Source organism: Takifugu rubripes, chromosome 9, assembly GCF_901000725.2.
Source record: "Takifugu rubripes chromosome 9, fTakRub1.2, whole genome shotgun sequence".
NCBI classification, from domain to species: domain Eukaryota; kingdom Metazoa; phylum Chordata; class Actinopteri; order Tetraodontiformes; family Tetraodontidae; genus Takifugu; species Takifugu rubripes.
Genome location: NC_042293.1, coordinates 5,755,190 through 5,772,023, shown reverse-complemented (window position 1 = coordinate 5,772,023; position 16,834 = coordinate 5,755,190). Strand labels below are relative to the sequence as shown.

At 46.6% G+C, this 16,834-nt stretch overlaps 2 protein-coding genes across 5 annotated transcripts; one reads left to right on the top strand and one right to left on the bottom strand.

The window, feature by feature from the left end:
* Positions 1-2,938: 2,938 nt before the first annotated feature.
* Positions 2,939-4,562, bottom strand: faap24 (FA core complex associated protein 24). Its single transcript, XM_029842058.1, has 4 exons — positions 4,332-4,562; positions 3,932-4,074; positions 3,740-3,856; positions 2,939-3,398 (listed from the first exon to the last, which is right to left on the bottom strand). The coding sequence occupies exons 1-4, from the start codon at positions 4,432-4,434 to the stop codon at positions 3,144-3,146; spliced, it is 618 nt and encodes a 205-aa protein (XP_029697918.1). The 5' UTR covers positions 4,435-4,562; the 3' UTR covers positions 2,939-3,143.
* Positions 4,563-5,316: 754 nt separating this feature from the next.
* On the top strand, positions 5,317-16,183 carry tdrd12 (tudor domain containing 12). Of its 4 annotated transcripts, none has more exons than XM_029842277.1 (32): positions 5,317-5,390; positions 5,653-5,729; positions 6,113-6,277; positions 6,354-6,490; positions 6,805-6,924; positions 6,998-7,053; positions 7,116-7,201; positions 7,342-7,501; positions 7,636-7,700; positions 8,123-8,328; positions 8,576-8,689; positions 8,948-9,011; positions 9,077-9,229; positions 9,699-9,884; positions 10,036-10,189; positions 10,745-10,872; positions 11,206-11,379; positions 11,529-11,657; positions 11,940-12,057; positions 12,125-12,264; positions 12,387-12,616; positions 12,878-12,959; positions 13,191-13,375; positions 13,493-13,700; positions 13,766-13,858; positions 14,017-14,165; positions 14,233-14,427; positions 14,702-14,818; positions 14,888-15,001; positions 15,157-15,310; positions 15,694-15,754; positions 15,831-16,183. In XM_029842277.1, exons 2-32 carry the CDS (start codon positions 5,706-5,708, stop codon positions 15,902-15,904), a joined length of 4,041 nt encoding a protein of 1,346 aa, XP_029698137.1. In that variant the 5' UTR covers positions 5,317-5,390; positions 5,653-5,705; the 3' UTR covers positions 15,905-16,183. The 4 variants fall into 4 exon arrangements, with proteins under 4 accessions (XP_029698137.1, XP_029698136.1, XP_029698138.1 ...); XM_029842276.1 differs by having other exon boundaries at positions 11,188-11,379; XM_029842278.1 differs by having other exon boundaries at positions 5,318-5,390; positions 9,122-9,229; positions 11,188-11,379.
* Positions 16,184-16,834: the final 651 nt, after the last annotated feature.

Sequence of the window (16,834 nt, the reverse complement as noted above, 5' to 3'; positions counted from 1 at the left end):
CACAGCACAGGTGAAACACACCAACACACGCTGACACAGTGGTTGAAAGACAAGCAGAGCAGGAGAAGACGGTCCAGGTTTTGGTCTCCTGGGATGGGCTGTGACCCACCGGTCACTGTGACAACACAGAACAGCGGCAGGCTTGAGTCGAGCACATTGCGGCTCTTCTCAGATGATCCCAACAGGTCCCAGTCAGATACAAAATAAACTTCCAGGTTGTGCCGCTGGTCTCCACAGCCCTGAAGGGTTTCAGTCCAGAAAACCTGAAAGACATGCGACAGAGCAGAGCTGTAGACCAGGAGAGCTGTAGGAGTCTGCTGAAGCCAAAATCCAAACTATAAGGCAAAGGTCTTCATGAGGACAGAGAAAAGGATTTCCCGTTCTTATCATTTGACAGGGTAAATAAATCAAGAGTCTGGCTTCAAGAAGAGTCAAACATGGGTTTTTCTACAAAGCAGCAATGATAATTACAATTGATTTGTGTTCTGAGGTTGCTGTGCCTCTCCTGATGGGTGTTTCTGCGCTAATGAGATGATGGTGACACGAGCTCAACAACGGTGAAGACACAAACACTGCTTCTCCTACCTCAGGGTACCGAGGTAGGAGAGGCAGCTTCCAGTCCAGGTGACAGACAGCAGGACTCCTGTTTGTCTAAAAGGTTTTAGTGGGAGACCTTTTCAGATTTTCTCCGGACACTCACTCATTCTTCAGAGCTGCTGAATCTCTGATGAAGGAATTTCTCCCAGCATAACCATTTTTCAAAACACTTTGGGCTTGTTGGAAATAAACCTCCCTGGAGCCCAGGAGGTGATGGCTTGTGACTGGAAGGACAAGGGAACCACCTGATAGCGTTGCCAGCCAGCCGACATTCACCTCAGTGCCTGCAGAGAGCTGCTTTATGCCTGCTGGCCACCAGTGGAGGAGATAGGAAAAAAGGCCTTACAGAAAAAGAATCTCCGAAGTGCAACTCCAGGCTTTAACTCTGCGTGTCCTAGCAACATGCTCTGGGTGAAGAAACCAGGTTTTGCAGATCTGCTCTGTTTTCATGTTCTCATTCAAACAGCAAAGTTTGGGTTGAACACCAGGATCAGGTTCTTCTTGTTCATCCAGCTGCAGCGTTTGCAGAATCATTAGCATGTTTACAGTCAGCTCACTTTCACAGCCGTTGAATCTAAAAGTTCTGCACTTCGCCATTCTGAACCCCCCAAGACAAAAGCGTGAATGCATAATTAATATAGTGAAGCTGTGTTTTTAATTGTTGCTGCTCTTCAAAGTTGCCCAGCAGCATTGTGTCTGAGTTCAGGCCGGCTGCTTCCGATGGCAGAGCTTCATTCAGCTCTTTTTACAGGCTGGGCCGCTGCTGAAGCACCAGCAGACAAGCTCGCCTCTTTTCTCAGGGTGTCTGCCTGCACAATAGACTTCCTTAGACTCAACACAAAAGAGGCTGCTGCATGAAAAAACAGCCAATTCAATAGCATTCCTCTCCACAATACACTCTGAGAAGAAGTGCTTCCCTCGGTGCTGGGAATTGTATCTGGGCTGTTGACCAGGAAAGAATACGTTCCTGCGTCAAGAGGTAAATGAAGGAGAAGTGAGAGTTATACTCTTGTAACAGCTCCGTGAGTGCACCAATGTGCTCCTGGAAGAGCTACCTTTAATGTGCTAACATGCAACAGTCACCAGTAAAAAAAAGAAGCTCGTTGGAACCTTCACAATCAGGATATTACTGGTCTCACATGCATTGGCGTTAGTCTTCAGGTACCTCCAGACTCAGCTAAGTGCCAGAGCCCAACAGTAGTTTGGTTGAGTGTCAGAGTTCATGAGCACTGTGTCAGTGCATCATCCAACATCCACCAGTGGCCTCTGGAGCCACCCAGGAGCCTATCATCACCTGATGTCTTCAGCTGACACCTCCTGAGCTCCTCTGAAGACACTGATTCTTGTGTTGACATGGTGAAACTCGAGAGTCTATCCAGAGTCTCCAGAAGGTCACAGGGACAAGAAACGTTGTGCATGGCCAACCAGGAGCTCTGACAAAGTTGTGGACGTGCCAACAGATGAATGGACAGGCGGGACAGGTGGACATTTTTTCACATGTTCTGTTTGTGGCGGATGTTGGTCCGACTCCACCATCGTTGTACTCACACTGGCAACCAGTTGAAACTGCTTGGAGAGAGTCGGGTGAACATCCCCATCACCCACAGCCTAATCCTCCAACCCTATACAGCAGGCCAGTTTCCAGGCCAGAGCGCCCCACGCAGCCCCCTTTTCTTTTCTCTCATCACTCTGCAGTAGAAGAAAGCCAGAGCTTTTGTAAGCATCCATAGTGTCACTCAGACACAAGACCTGAGGCTGCCAGTCTTCAAATGGACACTCTTGTTGGGTCTTTCATAGCTCTTGCTTTGCTCATGTCAACTCTAGGACAGAGGGAAAAACACATGAAAAGGCTCCAGATGGGACAGGAAGACTGGCTCTTCAGGGCCCACAATGACCTTCAGCCACTGTTCCTCTCTAGAGGAGTGGTGGGGAGTGTTTGCTTCATGTTTTTATTGAATTTGACTGTCGGCAGGTCTACGGGGCCAAATCAAGCTTATTGTGTATATGTGGTAAAAGGGTCCTCCTGGGTTCAAAAGACAAGTAAAATACAGGAAAGTGAGGAGAGATAAGTGAGGTCAAAAAACCTGGGTGAAAGGCAAACAGCAGCTATTCTGAACCTTCACATGATGCAGCTTTAAATGGACCAACGGGACTAAATCAAATAGTTGTGCCCCATCTCAGAGCTGAAAGACTCTAAGGTTTTTTTCTGATGTAGATCAGAGTTTCACTGCAGAATAAAAAAGCCAATTGTTGGAAATTACGCGATTCAGAAACCTCTCTGCTCCCAGGAAGCCACAGGAAATAAAGCAGGTGTAACGAGCAGAGAAGCGTGTGCACCAGGGATGGAAGTAATCAGTCTTTATTCTCACAGAACTGTGACATGAATGAATATGGACACACTTGATGTCTTGTTCCACATTTTCAATAAATGTTTGCTGAACAATCCTAAGAACATTCTGTACAGTTAAAGCTGTTCCAACATTACAGACGGAGGTTGAAGATGACAGCCAATGGAGGGTCTACAGGCGCCCCCAAGTGGCGGTCCGTCAGAAACAAACTGGCTTCACAGGTTTGTTGAAAAAGTGGTGGATGAGCAGAGCTGCAGCCTGACCTACAATGGGCTCCAGTTGAGAAGGAGCAGCGTTGCAGAGCTGCTGGAGGCTGGAGAAGTGCTTCAACAGAGCTAGGGCCTTGACACGGCCTACCCCGGGGACCTGCAGGACCACACTCAAGACCAGTGGGTCCAACAGCTGAAATGAAGTTCGTCTCCTGAACGTGTTGTCCCTATCGTCCATGTGCACCTGGAAACCAGAAGACAACGCTGCGAGACTATAAAGAATTTTGATTGATTAAAGCACATTTAATGTGATGGATCTGGCACCTCTGAGAGAATTCAGGAATGTCCATCTATAACATCCTGATGTTTCCCTGTGAGTGGTTGTTTGAGATATCATTAATCCTGTGAGTTACAGTAAGCAAAGAGATCAGCATCACAGTTTTTCCCCAACTTAATGTTTCTGTTGAACTTCCAACAGCAGGAAAGCAGCAAGGACCACTGCTGCAAGAGGGACCTTTTCAAAAGACACATATTTTGAAGTAAAATAAAGCTTTGAGACATGAAGCGTGCATGTATGGATGAGACTTGTGTCCCTTGTCTCTTCAGCCAAACAAAGGTGAGTTTCTTCTGCACGCTGGAAAAGTACTGCTGACAGAGCTGGCTGTCCTCCACTAGCACCAACTCCTGTAAACTACCACTGACCTTGAAAAGAGGACGTGCACAGTTTGTCTCAGGCTTTGGAACAGTAGGATAAAACAGATTGTGGTTAAAACTCACGTTTCTGTAGCGAACCACCTTCCTCTTGTAGCCGTTGCCAGCGATGACGTCACACTCAGACAGGTAGAGGACGCAGCTTTTGTTGGGCAGATGGAAATCTGCAGGCCCCAGGTGACTCTCAAACAGGATTTTCACTCCTTCACCTACAGCATGATGAGAAGAAAACGCTGTTTCTCTCTGAAAGTTTCAGCTTCTGTTTGCCACCATGTATAGAAAAGTGACGGGTCAAATCTGTTAATTAGCACCTTATGTCCGACTGTCCTCCAATGAAGTCAGAACATCATTTGACAGTATCAACCTTTTTCGACTGTGTAGCAACTGAACTAATAAAAACCTGATGAAAGACAACTTAGAAAGACAACTTATATCCTAAAATAGAAACAAATAGTGCTCCTCTCACCTTTTAAACCTTGAAGAAGCATAGAGTTTCTCCACTTCTCGGCGGCAATAACGTGTCCATAGGGCGGAAGTGTGTTAACGACAGCGGCTCCTTTGATCTCCATCCCTAAAAAGCTCCCACATTAGAGCAAATCAAAGTAACCCTAACCCTAATCATATTTAAAATCTTCCTCTACTGCTTCTTCTTCTTCTTGTTCTATAACGTTCGGTAAACAAACGGTAAGCAGGTGAATTACCGTCTCCTGCTGGACTGGAGGGCAGATTGATCAGTCAAAAGCGCATAAGCTTTTCTTCCCCGATCCTGAGTCTAACTCCAAACGAGACAGTAAATGACGCCATTAGAGCCCAAAATCAGATCGAGCACAAAAGCACATAGCACAAAAGCTTTACTCAAAGATACGTTGAGTGAAACTCGACAAATGTAGATTAGGGAAGCAGAAGAGAATCGAAGCCGCCTTAAGCAGAAAATTCTTTACAGATGAGAGAAACAAATGTTAGATATTATGTATTTGCTCTTTATATGATATTCAGCAACAATGCTGAAAACTGCAACATGGATACAGTTTGGAATGGCTGCATATGGAACACACAATTGCTTTTTCTGTATGGTGTGCATTTTGATATGATGAATATAAAATAATGTTCAGGCCTAATTAGTTAGCTAGTCAGACCTAAAGTATTCTGCCAAGCATCTGAAGTAAACCCATCCTTGCAGTTTGTGGTCAGTGAGGTCTGGTTCTAACCCAGGTGGTAGTGTACATCTCAGCCGACACCAGGTGAAAGATAGGAACACACTAGGACAGGTATTCTGTCCATCACAGGACACGCGCGCGCGCGCAGGGGGACAGTTTAGAGTCTCTGATATGCTGAAATGTGGAAAGAAACATGGAAACTCGCCACAGACGGTGCCGAGACCCGGACTCTGACACGGACTCGAACCAGGATCATTAGATCGTAACTACACAGCTGGCTTGTCACTGACCTCTGTCGGTCACGGCTAAAACTGCACACACATGCCCCCCGCATTTACCGGCTGTTTCGTGTAGAAATTCGGTCCCTGGTAAGATTAATATTTCCTTTGGTTGACTGAAAAAACAAAAAACAAATAAAAAACCAACAACAGCCAGGCAAACAATGACTATTTCTAGACTGCAGCATCACCCATTCTAGAATATTCTAAGCTTTATATTTGAAAGCAATGTGCCACCAATGAGCTAGCTAGCATTAGCTCACGCATGCTAATTTCGTATGACTTAACTTGACTTTTTTTTTGTTCTTCGTGTTTAATTTGAGTTAAAATTAGTGACTTTTTTTCCCGACAGCGTCCACTGTGTTGAGGTGAAATTGTAGTGCATATTGATTAAAGCCAACCACAATGGCGACAACATCCATTGTAAAGGTAAATCAGAGATTTTCTGACCTCTTGACTTTAGCAGAGGGTGGACAAAGTCCTTCATTTGATATGGTTGAATTTACAGTGGCTTGTTTGATGTCGCGTGCTAAATGTAATTTATCAGACATCGTTTTAATGTTTGTGAGGATTTCAACAGTAGAAAAATCTACATTGACTTCAATCGTGGATTTATGTTAATGCAGTTTTATGTTGTGGTCCAGTCATCATTTTGACATGTCTTCGTCTTGACTTTTCCACATCCACCAACTTCCAGGAGCACTGCTTGTTTTAGCTGTCTTTTTCTGCCATCTGTGGGAACAGTAAAGGCTTAGATTTAAGTCCAGTTCCAAATGGACCCACCAACGATTTTGGTTCTTTGTTGACTGCAGGTGGACAGTCCATCCTGCATCTGGAGTCGAGTTTACTTGGGACCTGGAGGAGAGACAGACATCGTGGAGAAGTACAAACATCTCATGCTGCAGATGAACTTATTCTACCATGATGTCACCAAGGACCAGCAGGAGCTGAAGCCCTCTGTGTTAGAGGAGGGGCAGGTAAGACCGCACCTAACACACCGTTGGATTGAAGCTAGGCTGGGCCGGACATGTGCGTGCCTGTATTTCCCCGCAGGTTTGTGTAGTGTACTGGTCTGTGCTGCAGTCATGGTGCCGGGCCGTGGTGGAGTCGCTCATTGTGGACTCTGTGTGCTGCACAGCTCGTTGCCTGCTGGTGGACCATGGAGAACATCTGGTTGTTTCCTCTGACCAGTAAGAAATAAGCATCTTCATCTGGCGCTATCCTAGCTCTGCCGCCAACACAGTTATTTTGCCCTTGGCTGCTACCAACTGCTCACGCTTGGATGTGACCAGGGCTTCAACACCTTTCCCAAAGTTGGTGGAAACTTCTGGTAGTGCAGGTCAGGTGATGTGTGAGGTCTGACAGCTGTGTCTTCTCAGATGCTGCGGTGGTCTGACCTTTAGTGCAGAAACATCTATCGGCAGAGCGATGGAGTGACGATGCTGCTGTCTTCACACACTTTAGCCAAATAAACACTGAATTTGTCCTCTGTGATCTCGCCGAGGATCCGAGTGGTGACACAGAATTTCCTCCAGCTGCCGTTCTGGGTTAAGAGGCTCCATCTGATGGGAATCAAACCCACAACCCTGCAAGTGGATGTGTTAGAGGAGAGAGCAAAGCTCATGTAAGAGAAGCCTGAAATGTTGCTGCTTCAAAAGCTTCCAGGACCAAAAGTCCAACTATTGTCTTCTCTGCAGACCGTCCACTCAGTGGGACAGTTCAGCTACACTTTACCTCCACAACCTGCTACGAGGTAAGACACTGTCCCTCTCCCTCCTCCTCACTTTGTCTAATCAGTCTTCTCTTTTCCATCAGTGTCTACTAAATCGGAGGTGGTGCTGCTGGATTTGGCGACAGACCCCACCCCCATCATGCTGTACGTTACTGTTGGGAACATCAAGGTGACCCCCAGACCTGTTGTGTTGCTCTTTAACCTTCCTGTTTTATTATAACTATCCTATATTTATTGCTGTTGGGAGCTCTGCAGTGGTTGGACTCAGGTGTTCCACTGGAACAGTGAGGTGTCTGGATCTCGTTTTAGATTTGTGTCAACGATGATCTGGTGGCCAAGAAGTTTGCGCTGTACAACAGCCAGCTGGCTGCTGGTTATGAGCTGGATGAGGTTGACCAAGAACCTGTTATGTTACCAGCTTCTATCCTGAAGCAGACCGCCTGCACGACCACGAGGGTGGCGGTTCCAGGTACACACTTCTTGTCTGCTTCCTGTTGGGTCAGACTGTCTTGTTCTTGACCACCAACGTCTCCTGCCAATGAAGATCAGCTGCTGCTGATGGTGGTGGTGGTGTTGTCCTCTCTAACATGGTTTCATTCACAGTGCTGCATCAAAGCTGGTCTATGGGTGGAGCATGTGACCACCTGGCTCCTCCATCCACACCTAAGGTCAGCAGCTCTGCTCCACGTAGGACAACAAAACACACACTAGCATGTAAATAAGGGCCATTGTTGGACAGGACACATGTAAATGTCCAGTTTCCAGGGCAGGGAGATGGTTTGTGTTGAGACATCGGTGTACGGTTCAGCAGGAGCCTCCACAAAGATCACACATGCACATGGACATGTGGACTCTTGTATAACATTTGAGCTTCTTTACTAAATGATGATTTTATATTCTGATGTTTAATGATGGTCATTATTTAATCGTCACTGTGTGACTAGAAATTAATAGGTTCTAACCCTGCCACAGGAGATAAGGCTGCAGGAGCTGGTGTGGGGCAGAGCATTGGGTGGATGAGCAGATGTTGAAACCATTTCAACAGATTTTCTGCAGTGAATGTTCACCTTTAACTCCTCTGCTGCTTTAGAGGCCACAACACAAGCTGGAGTGGTCAGAAGATGGACATGTGTGTGCAGGCAGCCAAGCAGTGTTCAGGCTTGCTGAAGGTGCTGAAAATGATGATGCTGGAGATGATGATGATGATGGTGGTGCTGCTGCTGAATGTGCTGAAGATGATGATGATGGTGCTGCTGCTGATGGTGCTGAAGATGATGATGGTGATGTCGCTGACAGGTGAAGCCCTGTTTGGATCTCTTTTTGGAATATTCCTTAATATATGTTAGCATGCTGCTAGCAGGGTTAGGCTCATCTGACTAAGGACCTTTGCTTTAACCACATGACACCATATCTGCTACATGTGTCTGAATGCTGTGTTGAGGCCCTTCTGATGTTGCCCCTCTAACTCTAACTCTGTTTTTGTACCCCTGCTCGGGACTATCGAATGGACCCTTTCCTTGGACCGGATTTGTTGAACCTGCAGAAATGAAGCTGAATGTGTTGGTGAGAAAACCGAAGAAAGGAGGTATGAGAACGCTCTGTGGTGTGAAGCAGCACAGAGGACGTGCAGCAGGGAGCAGGATGTCATGTGTGCACGGTGCGCTTCACTTGCTGAAAGTTTGATGGAACTGCAATGTTTTCTCTAGTTTGACTGACAGGAGACATCAGGACTAACTCGTCTACCTGAGTCTTGACGTCACAGCTCCTCCACATACAGCAACAGTTTGTTGGTGCTGCTTGCACCTGTTTTCGTCTCCGCCTGTTCTGCTCCGCAGTGGACCACGATGTCCTTTAGTGTCCAGAACTTCAAAAGTCTGCATCAGTCCAGCTCTCTGACCTGAACTCTCTCCTGCAGCTTTTTGAAGTGGTTGAACCCAGACCTTCTGGACCATGATCCAGATGCTCTAGAGTGCAAACAGGTATTCTCTGTGGAACCTTTCAGCATTTCTGAACCTAATGAGTCATTTGAATTGTTCTGATCCAGTACAGCTTTGAACAGGCTCAAAGCTCACATGTCATTGGCCCTCAGGTTGTTCCCAGTGGTCCCAGTAAGAGCACCGTCCTTGTTCACTCTGCCCTTCCAGTAGAACCCTGCAGCAGCTGGGATGATGCCCCCATCATGGAGCATCTCCGCAGGGTAAATGAATGTTCAGCTTCACTTTGAATTCCAGCCTCAAAAACACACAATGGGTTGTTTGCAGTGTGAGAACCTTGGAGTAAATCAGCAACCTTTCCACCACCCACCACACAGATGGGACCGGAGACAGGGGGTGGAGATAAGGTGGGCGAAGACTGGGTGGACAGGGGAGGGCGGAGACTCGGGAGGGGGGCATATGGAAGGGAGACTGTCGAGGTAGAGGCTGGGGGAACAGGGGAGGGTGGAGACTAGGGGAGACAGGGGAGGGCGTAGACTAGGGAGGAAGGCAGAGACTAGGAGAGGGTGGAGACTGTGGAACAGGGGAGTGCGGAGACTTGGGGGACAGGGGAATGCGGAGAATTGGGAGGGTAGAGACTGGGGGAACTGCACAAAGATTTGGTTGTAGTGGACGGGCTCATCACCTGCTCCACACCCAGTGGAGCTTCCCACACTGCTGCTCTGTCTTCAGGGCTGGTGGAGGGCACAGTACAGTACTCTGTCTCCAGCTGATTGCTATAGCTGGCCAGCTATGGCTCGTGGGTGCAACACGCTAGTGATCTCACAAAATAGTGAGCAGCCGCTCAGCTACCTGGCTCCGTTCCTGACCAACATCCTGCTGAGTTCCATCTTCACCTGCCAAACCTCCAGCAAAGGGGTGAGAACATCATCGTCGTCTTCATTCTTAAACATCTTCATATTCAAGTTATATTTATTTAGAAAGCCATCCTGATCACACCTGTCTGCTCCTGTACTGAACTGTCATTAGTTGGGGTGTTCTTAGCTTTGGGCTTTGCTCTTGTGTCCAGCCCATCGCTGTCGTGCTGTGTTCAGGCTGGGAAAAGGCTCAAGTTGTCTATGACCTGCTGGAGGAGATAAAGGTCAACCAAACCCTTCACTCCATCATTATCCTGCTGGGCCTCAAAGAAGACGAGGCTAAAGCCTTCAAGATCCCTAAAAACTGTGAGTCAACATCTTCATCTCTGTCTGCTTGTGATCAACAAGGTCATCGGATTTTTATATGCAGCCCGAATCTGATTCTAAATTTTCTGATTTTACTTCATCAAAAACACTCTCTCCTGTTTCATTTCATCTGTGGAAATGTGAATTAGAAATTATGGCGAAATTTAACAATAGAATAGTTCCCAAAACATGACAGAACACAACCGAACCCAAGTATGCCTGGAAGACACAAGCCATCCAGGAGGGATGTAGCAATCTCCGAAAGGCTGTTCCTTTAGAGATGAGCACTGGTGGGAGGGAAACGGGTAGGAAGAACCAGCAGAAACACCAAATAATACGTCGCTGACTGTAAAATGTCCAAATCTTCTCAGCAGCACTACTTCTGTGCGTAGACACATACACACTCCCAGTGTGGGAGCGTGGTGGGTGAGACTGGTTGATTGGGACTGTAAGAAACTGAAACTGTGTAAGAAACTGAGCCGTGGGGTTTATCAGAAATGCTAATGGTAATCTATGCCTGTGCTGATGCTAAATTATGACTTCTGTTTTGACCAGGCCTTCTGTTGGTGACCACTCCCTTCACCTTGGTCCGTCTGCTGTCTTGCCACTGTTTTTTGTTCTTGCGTCTGTCTCATCTGGTGTTGGACGAGGCCGACCGGCTATTCACACTTGCACCTGAGCAGGTAAAGCACCGTCTCTCTCCCCCACAGGTTCATCTACACCTCTACTGGCTGTAAATGTGGCAGTTTCCATGTGAAGCTGATGAAAATGTGACCGTTTCTCTACGACAGTCCCAAATCCTTCATTCTGCCACCTGATTTTATGGGGACCCAATATTTAAGTCCCAGCGTCCCAGCAGGTTTATTTTTAATAATGTAGCTGCAGCCAAGCTGGCTCTGAATGCTGAGTCCTAGTTTGGCTGTTCCAGGTGTCAGATGGTTTCGTTTTGAATTCCTTCTTCGTTTTTTCTCCTGTGGATTTAAAAATGCTCTCATCAGATGGTGACCATCTTGCAGCATTTCCAGAAAGGGAACTTGAAGGGGGAACCGATGTCCCGTTGTCACCAGCTGGTTGCTGTGGCCAAACGATGGAGTGGGCACATGGGCCACCTGTTAGCCAATTACATGCCACACCCCTGCATCGTGCTGTCTGTGTTGGAGGAGGTGGCTCTCTATGCTGACATCCAGCAGGTTTAACATCAGATCTGACAAAACGTCAACTTTTTTATCAGAAATTATCACAAAGTCCTTCATTCACAAGCAATCATCTGACGGCTCAGATGTTTTGTGAAAGAGCTCAACTTTATCAGTATAAGTTTTATACTTATAACTTTTTCCAGATTGTCCTCGTAACTATGGAGAGCAAGAAGAGTTCTGAACTGCTGGATTTGCTGGATTTGAATCCTAACATTGGTCAGAAGACTCTGGTCATAACCAGATCTGCTCTGGAGGTGGAAGAGGTGTTCAAGGTGAAAGAGAATTTCTGTTTTAACTGTGACGTCATTCATGCTGTGGCCTCTGGCCTTCTTTTGGTGTCTTTTGGCAGCTGTAACGGGGATCAGTTCTCTTTTTACAGCTATGGTTTTAGATTAGACAAATGTGTTTTCTGAAAAGATTGATTCTTCAAATTAGCATGTACTAATAAAGCATGTTGACAGTAAGAGCTTTGAAACTCTTATGTCCTCACAGGTTTATGCTGAATGAAAACACTGTTCTGATGTCTGGAGAATATCTGACGTTTTCAATTTCAGGCTCTGAGCAGCAAATCTGCTTTCTGCCTGATGGTACACGAGACATTGACTCATCGCTTTGACTGTGTGATGGAACAGTGGAGGGAGGACATTGGTCCCAGCACTCACATCATTCTGGGTAAACCGTTGGTTCATTTACAGTGAACGGTCTGTGTCTAACCTCTGATGGTTTCTGATGGGACCAGTGACCTCCACCGAGTGTCTGAAGAGTTTGAGCATCAGGGATGCCACGAGTATCATCCACTACGACTTTCCTGCGTCTCCCAAAGTGTTCGGTCAGCGACTCTTCTGCATGGCTGACAACTTCAGGAACCTTTCCGAACAGGTACAATGAGCTTGATTTGTGCTGACTCCTGTCTGTCGGAGGTCATTGATCAGCAATCGGAACGATCGCTTTTACGAACACATCAGGATTGGCTGTGGAAGATGTCTCTTTGCTTTTCCCAGGCTCCTCTGCAGGCCCTGGCTGTTGTCTGCCCTGCTCCTGTGCAGTCTGTGCTGTTCATCTCTGAGAGGAGCACCAGTCACAGTGTGGGGATCCTGCATTACCTGGAGCGGACCTGTGCCCAGCTGCCCCCACAGCTACTCTCCTTTGTCCAGGGTGTCCTTGCTGCCCGTGAAGAGCAGAAGATGGACCGTCCTCTCTGCAGCTATCTGAAGACCATTGGAGTCTGCAGGTCTTTGATGAACATATGGCACCAGAGATTTACTGGTGCCAGTTTAACAATTCAGCTCTCACTGGTTTTCATTTAACGGGACACCAAAGGCGTCAGAGATCAGTAGGATTCAGGCGGTCACTCTAAAAAACCCTTTAACCCATCAACCCTTAAAAAAACCCTTTGATCCTGCTGGCATGACCTCTTTGATGTGAGCATTTCTGTTCTCCTGGATGGAGGCTGCACGCTGTGGTGATGTTGGCTTTTTTCTGTGTGTCGCAGAGACAGCAGTGGGTGTCCTGATCGCCACAGACTGATTTATCATCTGGATCAGCCACTGCTTCCTACCACAGGACTTATAGAGGTGAGCTGGTTCATTTCCAGTGAAAACCACTGCTGACCACTTTGTTCCCCAGTGCTCAGAGACGATTACCATACATACCTCACGCATGCAGGGTAAAAACAGCCTTAAATCACCCTTGTGTCCGTCTAAAATATGAGACCAGCCGTGCTCCATGCAGGTCTTTCAAGCTGGTCTAAAAGAAGTCATCAAGAAGCTTTCTCAATAAAACCACCTGACATCATGTGATCCCAGGTCCAGCCTCTCTATGTAAAAACGGCGTCGGTCTTCTACGGTCGTATTATCAGGAAGGAGTGCCACGATGATTTTCAGAGCATGGTGACCGACTTGACGTCTCACTATGCTGAGAAGAAGCTTGCAGCCAGGCAGGTGAAGGAGGGAGGCCTGTATGTGGTGCAGGAGGCCACAGAGTTCCACAGGTGTGGCATGAACAACCTAAACAGCAGCGGCTCTCTCAGCTGTACTGGTGTGACCATAAATCAGATGTCCATGAACATCAGAGAAGGATGACCATGACCATGTTCTCCTGCCGGCAGGGTGAAGATCCTGTCTGTCTCTGACAGAAGCGACCGCCTATTTTCCAGCAATGTAGTTTGGTTTATTGATGTCGGGAAAACGGAGGAAGTCAAGTCCTACCAGCTCTTGGAGCTCCCTCAACGGTACCACTCTGTGCCCAGCCAGGCTGTCGAAATGATCGTCTGTGGGGTCAGACCAGCCGACAGTGAGAAGGACTGGCACCCAAAGGTCTCCTCTCCCAACACATTCTCTCTTCCCATCCTCATCTGATCTGTCTTTGCATCCAAAATCAGGTCACCAGAGCGATCCGTGAGAAGATCCAAGGTGTGCCGCACCAGGCCAGAGTGGTTTTCACTCTGGGGAGGACTGTGTTCCTGGATCCTATGGTGAATGTTGTCCATCAGCCTTGTGTTTGGATTTGAATCTTGCTAACAGCTTTTCTTTTGTAAGATGTCTGTGTAGATTCTCAATCACCCAGGTCATTGTATCCAAGGTAGTTTTCTCTGTCAACTGGACTGGGTTTCTTTTCTTTTGTACTTCTCAGGTATGTGTTGCCCACATTCCTGGAATGAGAACTGTGATCAACGAGTACAACGTGCACACAGAAATCCTCAACACTGGGATGGCCGTCAAGAACCCTGATCACCTGGACCTGCTGAGGGCACTGTGCCAGGAAATGGGTCACATGTCTGGGTAAGGATGCTGACTGTGGTCCTAGCAGGGAAGCTGACTGTAGTCAACTGGTGATGAATGTTCACAGGTCGGGAGAAGCAGCAGTATCTCTGGGGGCCAGGATCCAAGCTGAGGAGACTGTTCTGGGTGACTGTTCTTACTCTGAACCCCTTGGTCTAGGATCTCCAGTGACACAGGCCCTGCTCCCAGTAGAACCAGCGGGAAGGGATGCTGTTGCCTACCCGGCTGCAATTTGTGAGGAGTCGTCTTTGATAATCTCAAGGTTGGTTATTGGTGAAGACCAACTGAAGGTGCACAGGTCTACCTGGGGCAAGTGAACCAATTCTTCAGATTTATCAATGATATATGTTGACATTTAAAAGTACCAGAAGTCAGATTTATTGTAAATGTTTTGACATTACTTCTTATGTTTGAGAACTTCCGGAACTGGATGTTTGACCACGAGTCATTAAGCGTAATACATACGCCTGGAAAAGTTAAGCTGATCTCTGTCTTTGCTTAATAACAATCAACCTCCCATTGTCTCTGATTTTCAGAACCAGTGAGGACGGCAGACTTTACTCCTCAACCAGTCAGCCCACAGCCATCCACCTCTGTGAGGACGGTAGCAGGCTGCTTAGCAAAGGTTCAGCCCACCAGGAACCCACCAGGAGGTAGGAGATAGTTTTCCTCCTGCCAACAAAGCTCCAAAAGTGAAGCTGCATCTACTGTTTGTGTTGCAGTTTCCACCCTCAGGTCCGCTGGTACCAGACGCGTGACTTTGTGATGGTGACGGTGAAGCTGCTGAATCCGGAGGATCAAAGCTGCCACTTCTACCCAGACAGAGTCGTTTACAGGTATCTAGTTGTTGGCTGTTTGTGTCTAGTTTTACATTTCTAGCTACTGGACCTTCTGAGAACTTTTCAGAGGCCTGAGTGGGCTCCTCTACAGCCTGATCTTCACACAGACATGTCTGTGACATATAACACGGGACATTTTCTCATGTGTTAAGTGGTAGAGCAAACGGACGGAAGTACTGGGCTGACTTGGAGCTTCAGGCTAGCATCCATGCTGAGAGCTGCTGCTGGGAGATGAGCTGCAATGAGCCGGTCCTCAAACTAGTGAAACAGAAGCAGGGATACTGGGAGCGCTTCTCTAGGAACAAGGTACTGATGGAAGTTCACACTGATGGTAATGTTGGCAGCAGCAGTCCATTCCTGACATCCAATAGTATGCTAATGGCATCAAATGGAGATATGTATTTATTGAAGCTGTTTTAGCTGAAAAGCTGCATTTTTGTGACAGAAACTTTTGAAACATAAGATGGAAGAAGGAATATAAGGAATATATATATATAAAACATAAGAAGGAATAAGGCACTACAGAACAGAACTGCTGATCAAAGAACAGTAAATCTCTCAGTATTGTCTGGAGCTGATGGGCTTTCTGCTCTGATATCAGCTTTGGCCCACAGCTGATCAGCAGCGATCATGCTCACATATTTCTCATCTTGAGTCGCTTGGAATAAACAACTTCTTTTTCTTGGCAGAATATTTTTGTGAGCTACGACACGGAGCACTTTGAGAAGGAAGAAGCCATAGCCCTGAATGGTAGGCAACTGAACCACAGTGGCTGCTGCTCAGCAGATGACACTTTTGATGACTTTTTTATGTTCATGGTCCCCAGGTCCCTGGTTTGTGGAGGAAACTGGTGAGGACAACTGGTACATGAACTCAGACAGCACCAGTGAGAGTGACTGAAGGTTACAGGTCCTGGTGCTGCCTGTTATCATCCATCAAAGGGCTTTACATGGGTGGAGTAGCAGAGAAGTCCAAGTTTTTCTTTCCATATGTGTCCCAGAAGTTTATTCCAGGTTGTTCACAGACTTTTTTGCTGGTTGTAATGTTGCAGCTGAGCTGAACCGTTGCAAGCATTTCAGTATTTCTCAGTTATTGTAATTAATAATGATTAGTGATGTATTTCCTGTGTTGTATGAAGAGTTCTGAGTTCTCCTTGGTTTACATTAAATACGTCAAGAGAATTTTGATGATGGCTGCTCTGAAAGCTGTTTCCTTTCTCTTTATTTCCTTTCTCTTTATTTTGTTGTGTGCAATTAAGGCAGAGACCTTGTGATACATCATTTGAATCCTCCTCTCAGCCAAACGGTTACAGGGGACATTAGAATGAATTTATGATGATTGGACAAGACGAAACCACAAAATTCTGGTAAAGGTCCATATGTTTGTTCAGGAAGATTCTCGGGAAGCATTAGTCAGAGTTGCTTTTTGTCAGCAGTTCTGTAACTTTTATGGACAGGATGTAAAGATAATGGACATTACCCTAACCCTAACCTACCAGCACCACTCTGCAGGCCAAGTTCCACTCTTTTCTGTTGTGGGAACCCCTGAGGGGAGGACGGGTGATGAAGGGGAGCCCAGGCAAGGACTGTATTCATGTTTCCTGGAGGATTGAAACAAATTTCAGATGTCTAAATTTTGCTTTAAGGTCCTATTGATAGTGTGTTTTATAGATTTGTTTTAATATCTGTGTGTTCATTTAAAGTTATATGTAATTTCATTTGAATGAGAGAATTGCTGAAGGTTTTGGAATTGAATTATTAATTTCCACAGTTTTTATTAATCTTGCTCATGTTTAATTTTTCAGACGTTTAAGAAGATGTCATTTTACTT